Source organism: Mustela erminea, chromosome 6, assembly GCF_009829155.1.
Source record: "Mustela erminea isolate mMusErm1 chromosome 6, mMusErm1.Pri, whole genome shotgun sequence".
In the NCBI taxonomy this organism is placed as follows: Eukaryota; Metazoa; Chordata; class Mammalia; order Carnivora; family Mustelidae; genus Mustela; species Mustela erminea.
In genome coordinates this window covers 46187421-46205005 of record NC_045619.1, presented here as the reverse complement: position 1 = coordinate 46205005, position 17585 = coordinate 46187421, and the positions used below count along the sequence as shown (strand labels likewise).

Genomic DNA, 17585 nt, shown 5'->3' with positions numbered 1-17585 from the left:
AAGGGAGGGGGGTGGGGGGAGAAGGCAGGAAGGGAGGAAGAGGCAGACAAGCCACCCAGTTGAGGAAAGGAATCAGAACAGATGTTAATTTGCTTTTAGTCTCTCTTACGACAAGACTGTCTCCAAAGGCATTTAGCTTCATCACAGTATAATCAGAATACATTAATCGCTGGCTTATCGTTACTTATTATCAAATAAGGATCGAAATTTCTCTTATAGGCGGACACTTAATTTGGGCAAATAAATATCTTGAAAAGGCTCTAGCAGTAGAAGACAGGATCCTGAACGGTGGCAAGAGCCCAGACCACAAAGAAGAAGGGAACTGCTGTGCATGCGGGGAAGACTAATTCGGGGGGTGGAGGGCCCCTCAGAAGAAGGGGGAGAGAAGAATGGAAGCAGGGGAGCCAGGAAATGATGCCAGCTATTCTGTTGGGTAGAACCAAAGGAAGAGCCCCGCGCGCCTCCCTCCTCCTCTCTCCCTCATGCACTCTTTTGCATTCACAAAGGGGATGTAATACGGAACGGAAACCGCCCATATGCGATCCAAAGACTGGAGCCAGAATTAACTCTACGAACTGAATTCTTCCTAACCTGTGGAAATCTTGGTAAGTGCTTTGCCACGGGGCATGGAATGGCGCCTGGTGAAGGAGAGGGGCTTGCGCTAATCTTATCTAGATAGCAAGAGGTTGGACACCCCCGGCCCAGGGCTCAGTTGCCCTAGTGGGACTGCTGTCTTACTGTTCTAAGGAGTCACCCTCAATGCCAGTTGGCACAGGTAATTAATTACTAACCACCTTTGTACTTTGTTGCCTTTAGATTCAAATTCTTCTTCTCCAAAAGAACTTCTCCTTTTCTTTACTTTGGACCAACCTTCCACCTTGGAATCAGCCAAATGATGGTCAGTACCTTGGACTACAGACACTGTTGGTGTGGAGGAATGGCAGTCTGTCTCCTCCAGCTACACTTCAGGCTGGCCTTCCGCCAGTAACGAAGGAGCCTGGTTTCCATTCTAGCCCCTTCCGATCTCCATGTTCATGGCAGTCTTCCTATCTTTAAAATAACACCCCTCCATTCTCCAAAAGGATTGATCCATGCCTGGCACAGTGCCAGGCACATAGTGAGTAATTAAATTTGATTAATTAAATTGAATTAAATTATAAGATCGCAAACCAGCACAAAGGACTACATCAAGCAGTTAAGGAAAAGGCTATAGAAATATTTATATTATTGTTGTCACTATTTTCATCATTGGAAGAGAAATAACCTGTTTTGGGAGTGGAGAAGTTTGTATCTATTTATTTACCTCTTCACCATCTTTGTTAACTCGTATCCAAATTGCCGCTCCCAGGATCAAGATGCCACATAGCTGCAGGAAAAAAAAACAAAAACAAAAACAAAAAACAAAAAACAAAAAACGTGTTAGAGGACAACAGAGACAAGCTGCGACTCTGACTGAACACACCCCTAGATCATAATGGCTTATCACTAATCATACACTTCCACCTAAAAGATGTAAATCCGGCATGTTCACGTGCAGGTAATTGCTAAAATGTTCCACTAAATTGGTAAATTTGTTAAGAATAATTCTGTTTCCCATCCACAGTCCATTCATCGGTCTGCAGACAAGAAGTCACCACCACTACAGGGGAGGGGAACAATAGTTTTTTATATTTCAACACTAACTCTGTGTTTTTGCTAGATTATAATAGCTGAAAGATAGGTCACAACAGTTTAAAGACAAAATATCCTTACTAGGCCCCTGGGTTTGTCTCAGAAGATGTCTTGGACCAAAAGGGAAGAAAAAACTAATCATCAAACATTCCTTCAAGATTCTAGAAGCAAAAAATTGGGATAGGCAGGGAACAGTAGTACATCTGACAAAATCTTCAGGTAAGCAACAAGGGTTTACACTTTTTGTACCCAAATAAACTCTTTTAAAAATAAGCTGTTTTAGGTTGTAAAACTTACCCAGAGAGGAGGAACAATGAGCAATAGTACTTAAACTCTTAAATGCATTTAATGACTTTCCCAGATTATTTCATTTGGACCAAAGCCAACACATAAAATGTGAAACACATTTTACTTTTGTGTAAGGAAAACCCTTGTCTTTCAGGATTTGATTTTGTTTTATTTCATTTCAAATATATATATATATATATATATATATATATATATATATATATATGTATGTTATAGCATCAAAAAAAAAATCAAAGCTCTATCATTAAAGAGAGATGTTGAGAACGAGTTTGGTAACATAGCAAACATAGCAGCGCTTGCAAGATTTTCTAGACTGTTCTGGTCGTGGGGTGCTCTGACAGAGAAATTCCAGAGTCTTCTGAAGCTCGCTGACCTTGTCCTACCGTTGCTGTTGTGCATGGTTGAGCCGTAGGCCAGCAAACCCAGAACAACCGGTTCACTTTCAGTGGCTTCTCATTAAGTCTACCCTGAATGTAGAGTCAAAGGCTTTGTTAAGGAATAGGGAGTACCATTAGCAGCTGAAAAATCGGAGAATATCCGTGTTGTCTAAAAGATCTCAAGAAAGTCATCTGAGTCTAAACCCTTCCTTTCAGATCAAGGAGCTAGAACCCCAAGAAATAACAGTTCTGTCATGAAAATCCAGCCCCACTCCTAACCCAATCCGCCCCTCCACATGCTTTAACTCTTACCAAATAATGAAGGCAATGGAAAACCAAAGCTCCTTCTCAAATCGCCAAATAACCTGCACAATTTAATTATTTTACAGTCACACACTGGCATACACCATAAAATTCAAACCACTGAAAAGACAGCTTTAGAGCCTGACAACCCTGTTCCCCCCTCCTTTCCACTAAATCCTAATTTCACTTGCAGATGGAGATAAATGCTCATTTTAGTAGTTCTGTGTTAATAAATAAGTCTGTAAGGATTTATGTCGAATGATAATGAGACCCCCTGAGATTTTCAGTAATTTACAGCAGTTAGATTTTTGTTTGTTGTTTAATTTGTTCACTGATATTTTCTTTCTTTTTCTTCTCAAGTAGATTTACATTGATTGTCTTAGTAGTTGCTCTGGCTTTTAGCTTTAACTGAACATAGCATTAATTATCCAACTTTAACTAAACATAGCATTAATTATTATGATTATTATCCTTATCCGATATTAATTTATGAGACTACCAGTGAGAAAACCGTAGGAACTCTTAGAGACTAAGACTTTGGTTTTTCAAACCCTTAACTTTTGTTTTTCTCTGTGTGGCTCTAGTTTACTTTTTAAATCCTTTTACATATCAACTCATTGAGAAGTCAATGAAATCAACCATATTTTCCCTTCAAATGATAACCTTTAGTCTTCTCAACCACAAGTGTTATCTGCAACACTAACTTTAAAAGAAGGAGTATGAAAACCACAAGATAGGGACGCCTGGTGGCTCAGTAGTTAAGTGTCTGCCTTCCGCTCAGGTCATGATCCCAGAGCCCTGGTATTGAGCCCTGCATCCGGTTCCCGGCCCAGCAGGAAGCCTGCTTCTCCCTCTCCCACTCCCCCTGCTTGTGTTTCTTCTCTCGCTGTGTCTCTCTCCGTCAAATAAATAAATAAAATCTTAAAAAAAAAAAACCAAAACCAAAAAAAAAAACCCCACTACAAGACACCCTTACACACCTATTGAAATGGCCAAAACCTAAAACTCTGACAATCCCAAATGCTGACAGGGATGTGGAGCAACAGAACTCTCAACCAATGCTGATAGAAATGCAATACGGTACAGTCACCTTCGAAGACAGTTTGGCAGTTACAAAACCCAACATACTCTTATCCTATCATCCAGCAATCATGCTCCTTGGTATCTCTCTACATTTATGTCCACACAAAACCTGTACAAGGATATTTATAGCAGCTTTATTCACACTAGCTAAAACTTGGAAGGAGCCAAGGTGTTCTCCAGTAGGTGAATAAATGGATAAATAAAGTGGTATATTGAGACAAGGGAATGTTATTCAGCACTAAAAAAAAAAAAAAAAAAAAGAGCTATCACTCCATGCAAAAACATGGAAGAAACTTAAATGCATATTACTAAGTAGAAGAAGCTAATCTGAAAAGGCTACATACTGTAGGATTCCAACTATATGACACTCTGGAAGAGGCAAAATTATGGATTAGTTTTAGATCTTAAAAGATCGGGGGTTGCCGAAGGGGATACAGCATGAATAGATAGAGCACAGATGATTTTTAAGGCGGTGATAATACTCTACAATTATAGATACATGTCAATGTCGTTATACATGTGTCCAAACCCATGGAATGAACAAAACCAAGAATGAGACCTAATGAAAACTATGGTCTTTGGGTGATTATGATATGTCAGTAGAGGTTCATCAATTGTAACACGTGTACTGCTTTAGTGAGTGATACTGAAAACAAGGTAGGCTATGCATGTGTGGGGGTAAGGTGTATGGGAAATGTCTGTCCCATCTTTTCCATAGAATTGTACACCTAAAACTGCTCTTTAAAAAATTCAGTTTATTTTTAAATTATTTTAAATAATTAAAAATTAATTTTTAAAAAGAAAAATAAAGAGGGGCACCTGGTGGCTGAGTCAGTGAAGCATCTGACTCTTGATTTCAGTTCAGGTCATGATCTCAAGGTCGTGAGATCAAACCCCACATCAGGTTCCACACTGAGTATGGAGCATGCTTAAGATTCTCTCTCTTTCCCCTTCTGCTTCTCCCCACCCCACTCGCATGCTCTCTCTTTCTTTCTAAGAAAGAAAGAAAGCAAGAAAGAGAGAGAGAGAAGGGAAGAGAAAAAAAGAAAGAGAGAAAAAGAAAGAATATCCAATTATTTCAGAAGTCAAGAATATTTTGCCCAATTTCAATTTCTACAACTAGCTAAATTTTCTTAGAAATTTTGAAATTGAATACATAGTCATTTCCATCCCTATCTCTCTATCTTTTCTTCTAGCTTAATCTTAAAAGAAACACATGTTTAGAACATGCCAGTCTCATCTTATTGAAAAAACTTACACATAAAAATCAGTCTAAATAATATAAAATTATTAAATTTTATACTAACTTTAAAAGTAAATTTATTTTCTATCAAGAATAATAATTCTAGAGTCATGGTTGGTATTAACCTATTTTATCCCAATTGTTACAAGACTAGCTATCATAATGGTTCTCTGAGCCCTTTTCCAATTTGGCTTTGGGTCTTTGTCCCACAGCCTTCTTATACTATCTAAATAATCAAGAGTATAAATTAAGATATAAGTACCTAGCTCTGTCCCACTTTCTATTGAGCAGGTTGTAAAAGAAAATGTAAATGGACATGCAGAACTGGCCAGGCCTACTGCCCCTAAACCCCAAAGGTTTCTCCTTGAAGGTAGGACAGAGCCTGAGAGCCTATAACCAGAGACTCACATGCAATAATAGTGCAATTAATGCAATTTCATTTTGGTTATCACTCAGCTCCTATAAGACATCTTTCATTTTGGTTATCACTCAGCTCCTATAAGACATCTTTCTTTTTATGGAATTAGGATGCAGTTGGTCTGAGCCAACATTCTAAAAAATTAGGTAATAATTTTGATGTTTGCTTAGGAGCATGCTATGGACCAGACTATATCCCTCCTAAATTTACGTGTTAAAGCCCTACCCTGCAGTCTGATTGTATTTTGAGATAGGGCTTTTAGGAGGTAATTAAGGTTAAATGAGATCATCAGGGTGGCATGCTAATCCAGGATGACTGGTGACCAAGATGATTGGTGACAGAGGAAGAGATCTCTTTGTCTCTTTCTCCCTCTCTATGCACCAGCAAAAACCGTGTGAGGAGGACAGGTCAAGAAGGCAGCCACCCGCATGCCAGAAAGAGAGCCTCACCAGGACCAAAATGGACTGGCGCCTTCATCTTGGACTTCCAGCTTCCAGAACTATGAGAAAATAAATTTCTGTCATTTAATCCATCCAGCCAATGGTACTCTGGTACGGCAGCCCAAGCAGACTAAAACAGGGCACAAGCTGAAAACTACCAAGTGCCAGGAAGAAAAAGGGAGGCACCATCTAGAGCAAAGATAAATGATACAGAACCAGCTGATTTGTCCTCTTCTTGGATACGGCGCCCGCCAATCATTCCTACTCCTTCCCTCTCAATTCTACCTTTTGATTTATCAGAGTGTATTTAAGGGGCATTAAAAATGGAAGAAAGTGCACAGCGCTCTGTTAGGGGAAAGTATGGATCATGAGCTCTATCATTATTGGCCCAGAATGGACACATTTTCGGTAAGCTTAAGGGAAAGCTTCCTATGCTGCTCCTGAAAGGCTATAAAAGAATAAGAAAATATCCAAATGGATAATCTGGATGACTCCAAGATCTATTTTCATGGTAATCCAAAGACACCTCCGGCCATGAATGCAGGAGGCAAGGATTCCAAGAGCCCTAACATTTTAGGACAGAACTGCTTTTGTTGATTTTCAACTTTCTTTTTTTTAATAAAGATTTATTTAAAAGCCTAGTTCCATGGCATTGTGGTTAAGATGATGCAGAGTGTGCCATTGTTGCCTGTGAGAATTTTTTTAAAATGTGAGCTTATCTTTCTTTTCCCATTTATTGTATCCTCTTCTTCAGGAGTACAAATTGTTCCGGTTGTCCATTCTCTCGTCTACCTTCTTCCACCTCATTTATCTCTTTCTGATTTTCCTCTGGGAGGGTTTCTCAGTTTGGGCTTCTCTCTCACCATTTCCATGTAATGTTTCTGGAGTGGATTTTAACTCTATCATTGGGTTTCTGGTTTACATGAGGTACTTCTTTAGTTTTGTTTTTTTCACCTTATTCTATGCTTTTCCCGTTGACCTTTTCTGCTCTCGTGGCCTCCATCGTCTGTTTCATAGGGAGTTGTTTTCTGCCATTGCTCTGTGGACGCCAATTCCCAGGTCCTTTCTCCATGATGCTGGAGTGTTTCTTTCAGGGATGTGTGCTCGTCCTCTAAGGTTTCAGAGTTTCCTGTCACTTGTTCAGCAGTCTTTATTAGGACCTAGGCTGGATTTTTCCCTTATTCATTTTTGAATAAGATGAGACCCATTCTGATGTATTATTCAGTGAGAGTAGGCTTTGCACTTTGCCTTACTCTAGCGACATGGCTGACGGTAATTCTCAGACCTCCTGTTGGAGGAGAACTTGCTGGGCCTTCTCTTTCCAGGCATGGCCTAATGCAGCTCTGACTTACGGACCGTGCCTCCTCTCGCTCACACACTATCTGCTTTTCTGATGCTCTACACCAATCGAGTTACTTAAAAACTTCAATTGTCAGCAGGCTCTGCCCTCATGGTTTTTCAGGCTCTAGTGACTGATTATTTGTTGTATCAAGGACTGGCAAGCACATAGCAAAGTGTCTCTAGAGTTGCCTTCATGTGTCTCTTCTGAACCCAGAAAATAAGCCAAATGCCCAGTACAACTGCTGAAAATTCTGATTTTAAGGAGCTCTAACTTTAGGAGAAATAAATCAAATTTAGGAGGATGAAATCAACACTTCTTTGTGACATAAATAGGGTCTGGGTGAACACACTTCAGGTTATCTTTGCTGCACTAACGCATAAAATCACTAAAATGTACATAACTTCACAAATAGGTAAAGAGAGCTGGATGTTCAGGATTTTATGAGCTTAAGGTTACGAGTTAATGTTTCTGAATCATAAAACGGATGCAAATTCAGGGGCCACCTGGGTGGCTCAGTCGGTTCAGCGTCTGACTTCAGCTAAGATCATGGTTTCAGGGTACTGGAATCAAATCCCGAAACGGGCTCCTTGCTCAGCAGAGAGCCTGCTTCTCCCTCTCCCTTTGCCCACCCCCCTACTCATGCTCTCTTAAAAAAAAAAAAAATGATGCAAATTCAGGAATGTTTTTATCACTTTGCATCAAAAGCACAACCTGCAGAACTGTACATACATTTGCAGGGCCTGGGGCAAGGACACCAAGAACAAACAGTCCACAGCCCACAGGTCTCTATATTGAGAAGTTATCATTCATGGTAATAAACATATATAAAATGTTTCCGATCATCCAACCTTGACAAATGTGCCCACTTAATCACCTGGAAGACAAGATATGATTTTGAATTCTCTGACTCCTCGGAGTCTGCTATCAGCAGAGGGTGGCCTGGGGAGAAGGGCCCTGCCCCTGGCCCCCACTCCAGGCTCTGTCCTTGAACTCCAAGGGACAAAACAGGAATGACTGTAGATGCATCAGCCTGTAAGCCAGCCCTGTTCCAACCTGCTCCCATTCCAGCAAACAGCGCCCCACACCATGAAGAAGGGTCTAGACCCTTCTAAGGGACCCTAGAAACAGGTTTGGAGCCATTTGGGCAGAGAAAATGGGGGTCTCAGGCCCCCAGCTTGGAGGCCAGGCTCAGGGTGGCTCAACAACTCCTTGTCCCATGAGGCCAGAGGAGGGCCAAGTAGGGCTAAAATCATATTTCAGTTTTTAAAGCCAATTATGTATAAAATATTACCATGCCAGGCTCTAATACTTTTAAATTAAAAAGTAGTATGATGGGTGGCATTGGGGGAAATTGCATTAATTGCACTATTATTGCATGTGAGTCCCTGGTTATAGGCTCTCAGAAAGTATCTTATTTAATCTTCACAATTAACTCTCCTGGATAAAATTATCATCTTCATTTTACAAACACAGAGACTGGGGCACAGAAAAGTCAAGGAAAGTGTTCCTGTCCACAGAACAATATGAAGCGAAGTCAGGATTTGAATCTCAAGTCTATCTGCTTGCAAAATTTGCTTTCCTTCTTTCCATTCCCCTCAAGTGTGCTAGAAGATTTTTCTGCCTCCATCATATTTCTTGACATCTTATTTCTGCCTCTGTTTCAGAATCCAGCACTGGAACTGATTTCTTACTGCACAGCATAGTTGCATATTTTTGTCTTACAAAAATGTCCATACAATGTTGGTGGAAATATCTGCTTCTGAAACATTTCTTAAACATTGGTGGAAATGTCTGCTTCTTAAACATTTCTTTAACGTTCTTCTGAGTTTTTTTTCTATGCCTTAACTCATTTAACCTTCCCAACAACTCTAGCTCCAGTTTTAAAGATGAGGAACTCTAAAGCACACAGAGATCAACACATTTCCCCAAGGTCACACGGCTAGCGATGAAAGAGCGGAGGTTCAGTCTGGCCTCTCAACCCCTGGGCTTGGCTGCCTCTTGTCAGGGTTACAGTTCCACACGACTGCATAATGGCAGGAAACCACTGCATTTACCAAGTTCACACATTCCAGCCATAGTTAGGTCTTTAACCTGGGAGAGTTCATCAACTGACAGAATGAAATATCATCAGGCCTGATTTTTTTTTCAGCTTCCTCCATCTCAGTTATCTCTGTCTTGACTCTCTTTTTTGCTGCAGGCCCAGCCAGCCAGGAGACCCAGGCACCACAAAAAATACAAGGAGAAACATCAAAATTCTGGTTCCTGGACTCCCTCCAAGTTCTGACTTCCTTCTGCTCTCTTCAGATGGCTTCAGGTCCCAGCATCCTGCATTTGTTGATACCTTTGGCTCTTACAACCTGGCCCCTCCTTCTCACCTTACCTCAGTTGGGATGGGGCATGTGACCTCACTCCACTTTCCTTCTGCAGGGCTGGCCTCTCCATAGCTCCCTTTTCGGACCTCCTGGAGGTTCCACTGCGTCCCTGGGCGAAGGCTCCGTGTCCTGTGCTTACCCAGAACAACTACTATACCCCAGCATCTACACTACTCCCCAGAATGACCTATTTGAGAAGACCATAAGGAAATTTGGGCGGCTCATCTGTTCTGACACAAGACTTGGAGAAATAGATTTTGTACCTGGAATTTTTCCATTCTCTCCACTTCCCTGTGACTTGCATCCAACACTAGAATCAGTGATTAAGAATGATTTCCACTTTTACATGTTTTTCTTCAATTGCTAATTCTGACAATTGGAAATTGCCCCATATTTACGTGACCTATCTCAAGTTCTCTCCCAAAAGAAACTGGTATGTTTAGGTTATATGACCATATGCATATCTCAGAGATATTTCAACATCTGGCCCTATTTTGCAAAGGCTTAGTTTTGCAAGCTACACAAGCTACACCAGAAGGAATGCATTTGAACACATAAGGCCATGGATATCTATGAGAAAACCACATCAGTGGGACTGTTAAACTTGTTGTTTAAGTAAACATTAGGAATGTGACAAATTGCTAATTTCCTATGAAGGTTCATAAAATTCCAATGGAGAACGCTGGGTTGGGGATAGAAGGGGGAGTAGAAATAGCAGTGGTTCCCTAACCTCAGGGACTCCTGCTATCTAATTTTGAATGAAAATGTTGATATCACCTGTTGGCTGAGAAGTTATCACTGGCCTTTATCTCCATTCCTCTTACTTGAAGACTCCTTTTCGAGATGTGTCCTATAGAGATTGTAGGTCACACCGATATGCGGATGGAAAGAACAAGGCCTTTTACCCGGGCGAAGTTAGAAATATCTAACTGAAATCTAATGCATTGGAAAGACTTCGTCTTCATTACCAGAAAAACAATAGATAATGGGGACCATAAAATAATCAGAGAATTCGGGGAAAGCAGTGACAATATCTGGGTACAACACAGTAGAGATCTCTAATCTTAAATATATAATCCTGAACCTGTAACATGCCCCTTGCCTAATCACTCTTTGTCATTTCAGCTTAAAATCCAGATTTCAAATTCCTGAGTAGCTCTTTAATGGAACACGGATCTCCAATGTATTCACAATCTTTGTGAATGCACTTTATAATGCTGTTTTTATACAATATAGATATATTTTAATGATTTCATAATTTGAAGACTTCTACTAGTTTAGGTACTTTAGAAGATCTTATTAAAATAAGAGGCATGTATTTATTGACATATTCATATTTTGGCTTGTTTAAATGGCCCATATACATTTTGTGCCTTAGAAAGACAAGGTTTGCAGTTTTTTAAAAATAAATCTCAGGACTTCTTGAAGAAAAAGATGATTCCAGGTCTAGGGCAAGAACTAGGGAAATAAGTCTGGAACACCTTGTCAGACCAATGGGAAAGAAGTTACGCTAAGATTGTGTCAAAAGGACTGAGGAGCTAACTTGAAGACGCTCCCCAATGGCCAAAGATAAAAGAGTTACAGAAATGCTTGCTAATTACTGTTGCATGATACCAGGAAATTAACTCATAATTTCGAAACTGGTTAAGTAAAGAGTAAGAAGCATTTATGCTGCCTTTTTTCTTTTTTTAATAAAAACTGGGTACTACTGGTAACCAGTCAATAAATGCTGGGTTTCTCTATGTTGAAAGTATTCCCGCCCATACATGAGGTGATGGATACAGAAAATCACCAATTTGGAACTCTTAATGGACTGTTTCTTAGGTTCTTGAGCATCAAGTGGCAACCAGAATCACAAAAAGCGACCCAGTCAGACAGTATGTCTGTATGGCCAATGAAAGGACTCAATATCACTTTGAAAGTAGTTGTGTTCCCCTGCCCCCCGCCCCCCAAATAAGCACCTGAATCCCTTCAAGGGGAAAAATTCAATCACTAGATTAGAGATAATACAGAGGACATGGGGACATGATAAACTAGACCACAGGTATGCAAATAGCAAACTCCAGACTGTGGGAAATGTGGAAAGACTGACAACACACATCAATGCATAAAATTTCAAGGGCCGGGGGTGCGGGGCGGGGGGGGGGGGAGAGATAAAGATGGAAGTGAAATTGACATATAGGATACATCAGCCAATGGCAAAGTGTGAACCTTATTTAGATTCTGAAACATCCCTAGATGGATATTTGATAATTAAGAAATTCTTGTAAGTTTTTAGTGTGATAATGACATGGTGGTTAGGTTTTTCTTTCTTTCTTTTTTTTTTTTTTTTAAAGAATTACTTCTCTTTTAGAGATATATACCAAAATGTTTACAGATGAAATGATGTATCTGGGATTTGCTTCAAATTCATACAGGGTGAAGAAAGTAAATGAGAGCACACACACAGAATTGCCCTGATGGCCTCACTGGTGGGGCTCGATGATGGGATTGATCACCTCTTTCTATTCTGTGCATGTTCAAAATTCTTCGTAACAAAAAGCTACAAACAAAACCAATCAAAGTTCATAGACATCCCTTTGTTTATATTCTACTCTCAAGGTTTAACCAGTTTTAAATATTTTAAGGGAAGAAATTTATCAGGACTAACTTTAAAAAACTGTCGTATATTCATGATCTAGACTTAATACTTGTAAAAACCAGTCTGTTTTTCTAGGGAAAAGAGGAAGTAAAGGGACAGATCGTCTTTATTTTATTTTATATGTTTACGTTCTCATTTACTTCACCAATATTTCATCTGTACTCATGAGGGTTGCTGGCATTGAATGGAAAGTCATTCTGTACAAGACTGTATTCCTATAGTTGTTTAATTAGGTACATCATTGTTTTAACAGGACAGAAGTTTACCAACATATAGATACCAGCTGCCTGTTTACTAAAGGTAACCAGGTAAAAAACAAAACCAAAACTCTCTCCTGCCTATACTACATAAGCCATTTTCTTTTTAAGATTTTATTTACTTATTTGTCAGAGAGAGAGAGAGAGGACAAGCAGAAGGAGCAGCAGGCAGAGGGTTCAGCAGGCTCCCTGCTGAACAAGGAAGGAGTCCTATGCTGAACTCGATCCCACACTCTGGGATAATGACCAAAGCCCAGGGCAGACACTTAACCAACTAAGTCACCCAGGCATCCCACGCAGAAGCCATTTTTTAATTCTAGTATGCAGGGGCACCTGGGTGGCTCAGAGGGTTAAGCCTCTGCCTTTGGCTCAGGTCATGGTCTCAGGGTCCTGGGATCGAGCCCCGCATTGGGCTCTCTGCTTAGCAGGGAGCCTTCTTCCCCCCTCTCTCTGTCTGCCTCTCTGCCTACTTGTGATCTCTGTCTGTCAAATAAATAAATAAAATCTTAAATCTAGTATGCAAAATAAATTCTTCATTTAAGGACATTGGACTATTTCTACTGATTCACTTCTGAACAATCTTTAATTACACCTACATTACTAAAAATGATGTCGATTGTCCAACATCCCAGCCTGCCTTTTACCTTTTGCCTTCCATATCTTATTTTTTCCATTTTCTAAGATTTAATGTGACTTATCAATTTATTTGCTGTCTTATGTCAACAGGCTTTCAAAAACAACCCATAAGACCTGCTAAAATACCAACCCTGTTGATTAAGAGGCAGGGTGATGACACATGGAAATACTAACTTCTTTTTAACCTAGTTTAACGAAGTTTAATTTTTCCATGATTAAATAATTGTATTATTTCCCTCTCAAGGTGTTTATGACCCACTGTTTCTTCTTTGGGTCTCTGAAAATGATCCCTTCCTCACATCCCTAATCGGACACCCCACCATTCACCTGTTTCAGACCCAGATGTAAAGATTAGGATTCAGGGGCTGGGCGCCGGTGGAATGAGACCAAATTTTTCCCACAAGATCCTCAAACCAGGGAGGCCTGCATGATACACAACTCAGAATCGTTGTCCTTTAATTAAGGGATTTTTTTTCCCTCTGTGATTGTTTTGCAACAATATCAAAACATTTATGAAATGTTTATCCTTACAGATCCTGAAGTCCACTTTTCTTGAGTCATTGGCTCATTTTCAATTACTGAAATAACCAAAGAAAGAACAAACAAAACCAAACAAGTAAATGGAAAATATATTTTCTTCCTCCTCTTATTTCTCTAGTGCAGAGTCTGTTCTCATTTATGATAAATTTGTATCAAGGTCCCCCTTTCTTGTCTAAAATTGATAATTAAAAAAAAAAAAAACTTACCCAGAACAAGAAGTTGAAGATAAACATAGAATATTTTATACAGCCACTCACACCTGCCATGTCGGAAAACGATCAGGAATCCAGATGCCGTGAATGTAACTGTTCCTTGTAGGACTATCCAGCGATATGCTCTGGAGTAATTTGCCTGCAGAGATTTCTGTGCCCACAGCTTCAGAGTAGAAATAGAAAGCAGAGGAGGAGTGGAGGGGAATAATCCAGTTATTAAAGTGGATAAAAAATTAACCCACACATTTAGATATCACAAGGACTATCACTAGGCGAGTATGTTCTTTTGCTTGTCATGGCTTCTGGGGCACCCAGCCAGGATATTTATGATCCTTTCTCAAAAAACTGCCTCCTCTAAAGTAAACAGATATCAAGTTAAGGAGTGGCGCTGGATCCGAGTGAGAGTGGCACGGCGATACGAGGTTGTTGGATTTCAGAAACCACAACTTGACTTCCTGCCCTCTGTTTCTACTATAGGAAAGCAAGACTGTTTCGCTCTGACATAAAGGGACATTGTATCTCAACTCGTTTTTGCACTGCATTTTCTCGACAATGCAAGATTTCTCCTGGGGGCAATAGAATGCATTTGGAAATGTGCAAAATCTGAAGCCTTACCCCCCAGTCTCCTTTCATCCTGAACCCCAGAGTACTGGGAACAACCACGACATGCACCTGCCTTCCAAAGCTTCTAAACTCATTTCAAAACAAGTCGGGGAGCTGCTGTGAAGGCAGCACAGATACGGGAAGTGGGGAGGGAGAGACTGCCCTGCCTATGACAAGACCATTCAGCTTTTACCTTTATTTCTTTACAGTATAAAGAGGGGGAAAATGCTCAGGAGTCACTTTCTGACTGCCTCATTGTGTTCATTTTATAATAGGTGGCCATTTTGATAGTTCAGTTTATTGTTAAGGCTGAAGTACTTCCCTTCCCCTGGTAAGTTACATCCAGCAACAGCTCCTCCCCACGAACTCTCGGTTTCTGGATTCCTGGTCCTCTTAGACAAAGAAATTCAAAATGAGAAGGTGGTCACAGTTCAGTGACCATAGATTGTACAATTTGTTTCTAGTGCTAATAGAAGGCAGCTGTGGCAGGTAAAAGGCAAAATTCTCTGACCTAATCAGGGAGGTGTGGACTGCTTTTGTATAAACAATTTGGGTCATGCTTGTTTCCACATCCTGCCTCTAAAAGGGAGTTCTTGTGTCCCTAAAGAAAAGAACCCTATACTTCAAAATGTTTTAGGACAGAATAATTCTTTAAAATCTTCCTTAAGTTCTATACAATAAGCTAGCATGGACCTATAAGAAACTGGGTCAGTTAAAAGAATCTTTTTCTACTTTTCACTGACATAGAAAGGTGCTCTTGAAAAATCCCACTCCCTGAGTATAAACACAATTTATTTTTATTGTATTGGCATCAGTAATATTTAATGTGAATGCCAAGTTCAGGATTAGTTCAAAAATAATGGCTTAATATTTAAATAATCATGAAAATTGTTGGAGTCCTAATAATTTCACAAACTTCTACTGAGATATTAATGTGGATAGGATTATCAGATGCTGAAAGAAGAAACTGGTTTGGACTGAGTGAAAAACCAAAATGGATTTGAAGTCCTAGAAATGGTTATCAGCTAGAGGTAAAAATTAAAAAAGCAAAACAAAACAAAAATCAACCCTATAGATAAAAATGCTGTTTTGTGGACAAGAATGTATTGAGTACTTACCAAATTTCAGTTTAGAATACATTTTTTAAAAGAATATAGTCTTTAATTAAATCACTAATGAACTCCGAAACACAAAAATCAATGGATGCATTTTATAGAAAAATTCCTTTTTGTAGAAGATTCAAACATTCAATTCAAAATCTAAATGAAACAGTTCATTCCTCTGAATTCCTATCCTAGTAAATTTTGTAATCACACAACATTTACCAAGTTAATACTGTGGAGTCCCTTTGTATTCCTCTTTCTTTCTTGCCTGGTATCCAATCATTTCCCACAGTCCGCTGAGCTCCTAAATTTCCTTCAAATCTGGTTCCTCCATCTCTCCTTTAGCTACTGTCATTATTCAACCTGTTACCCTCTCTCATTCCATAAGAACCTTAGTTTCCCTGTCAGTCTCTTCCCCCTCCGTCTGCCTTAGCACTCCAGAATTTTCTTTTTCATTCTGTAAATCTCTTCATAAATACTTACTGATTATGTAATTCCCCTGATTAAAAGCCCATCAAAGGATGGCTTCCTGTCACCTGCAGGATATGTTCCAGACTTCTTAGGATGGCTCTGATAGCACGGGGTAGGTAGGCATGCCTCTGCCCCCCTCCCAGAACTTTCTCCCATTCCTCTCTCCTTGGTAGCCTCTATCTACCCGGTAACCAGTATCCATATCCATGAAATTGACATTGATTCACAGGACCAGAATATTTCTTGGGATTTTATGACTCTGTGTTGTGTCACCAAGTTCTGGGAACTACCAACATGTTACCCTTCGCCTTTCTCAAAAGATCAATTATCAAGTAAGGAAAAATAGTTTATTTCAGAACTTGTCAGAATCCTAAATTGCGGGGTGCGTGGGTGGCTCAGTGGGTTAAAGCCTCTGCTTTCAACTCAGGTCATCATCTCAGGGTCCTGGGATTGAGCCCCGAATAGGGCTCTCTGCTCAACAGGGAGCCTGCCTCTCCCTCTCTCTGTGCCTGCCTCTCTGCCTACTTGTGATTTCTGTCTGTCAAATAAATAAATAAAATCTTAAAAAAAAAAAAAAAGAATCCTAAATTGCTGATATTCTAGCAGGTGACAAAATACATAGCAATTCCCAAATGAATGGGACCCCAGAAAGTATTTTTGAAAGGCATATCTTTGAACCAGTATTACAGCACTTACTTATAGAAATGCTGATCTAGACAAACAAACATCCACATTTTGCACATAAAAAAAAGTGAAGCCCAAGGAGATTCAATAGCCCAACTCCACAAAACTGGCTAAGGACGGAGCTCTTTAGCTCTAGACTGGAGGTCTCATGATGATCAGATATCATGACAGACAGATATCATGGACAGACAGTATTCTGTCCACTTGTACCAACTATATCTTGTGTTATATAATGTGATTATAAGATGAGTCAGTTACCACCTTAGATCTTGAGAAGTTGTTCTATGCAGATATTTAACAGTGGGAGGGCAGAGGGAGGGAGGGGCTGGGGAGTGTCAGTAATATATCAGACCCAGCGAAATGCCAGGCCAGGAACGAGAGGCGATGGAGGGTAGGATATCGCAGGAAATGACACTGAAGAAAAGTCTAATAAATTAGACAAAGGTTTCCTAATGCTCCCATTGTGCCAAGTATTATCACTCGTACTAATTCATTCAGATCCAGTTAATCATGAACATTCTCCATAAGGTGGTAATAGTAAGCTAGGTGTTGATAGCAGTATGGGGACCCTGGCAGGGAGAAGAGAGAGAGAAATTCCTTGTGTTCAGAGTAAAGGGCCTGAATAAAGCCATCAGGTACCTTACATGAAATATAACATTTTCTCTCGGTCATCAAACAAATCAGGCATACATTTGGGACTTGAACCAGCAAGCAAACATAAAAAGGAGGTTCATTTTTCACCATGATATCATGTTTCCCTCCACAAGATACTTCATATCTTCACAAATGTATTAAATACATTTGTGAGATACAGCAGTTTGCAAAACAAGATTAAAAACCCTAGCCCTCATGGGAAATTATATACAATACATATACACAG

At 39.9% G+C, this 17585-nt stretch overlaps 1 protein-coding gene across 1 annotated transcript in view; it reads right to left on the bottom strand.

Moving 5' to 3' along the window:
* The window catches only part of TSPAN8 (tetraspanin 8), a 31178-nt gene extending 16702 nt beyond the window's left edge, over positions 1-14476 (bottom strand). Inside the window, exons 1-3 of the mRNA XM_032347031.1 lie at positions 14460-14476; positions 13839-14007; positions 1304-1366 (exon numbers count right to left, since the gene is read on the bottom strand). Coding sequence (XP_032202922.1) covers positions 1304-1366; positions 13839-13898 — 123 coding nt within the window. The 5' untranslated portion in view covers positions 13899-14007; positions 14460-14476. The remainder of the gene's footprint in view (positions 1-1303; positions 1367-13838; positions 14008-14459) is intronic.
* Positions 14477-17585: the final 3109 nt, after the last annotated feature.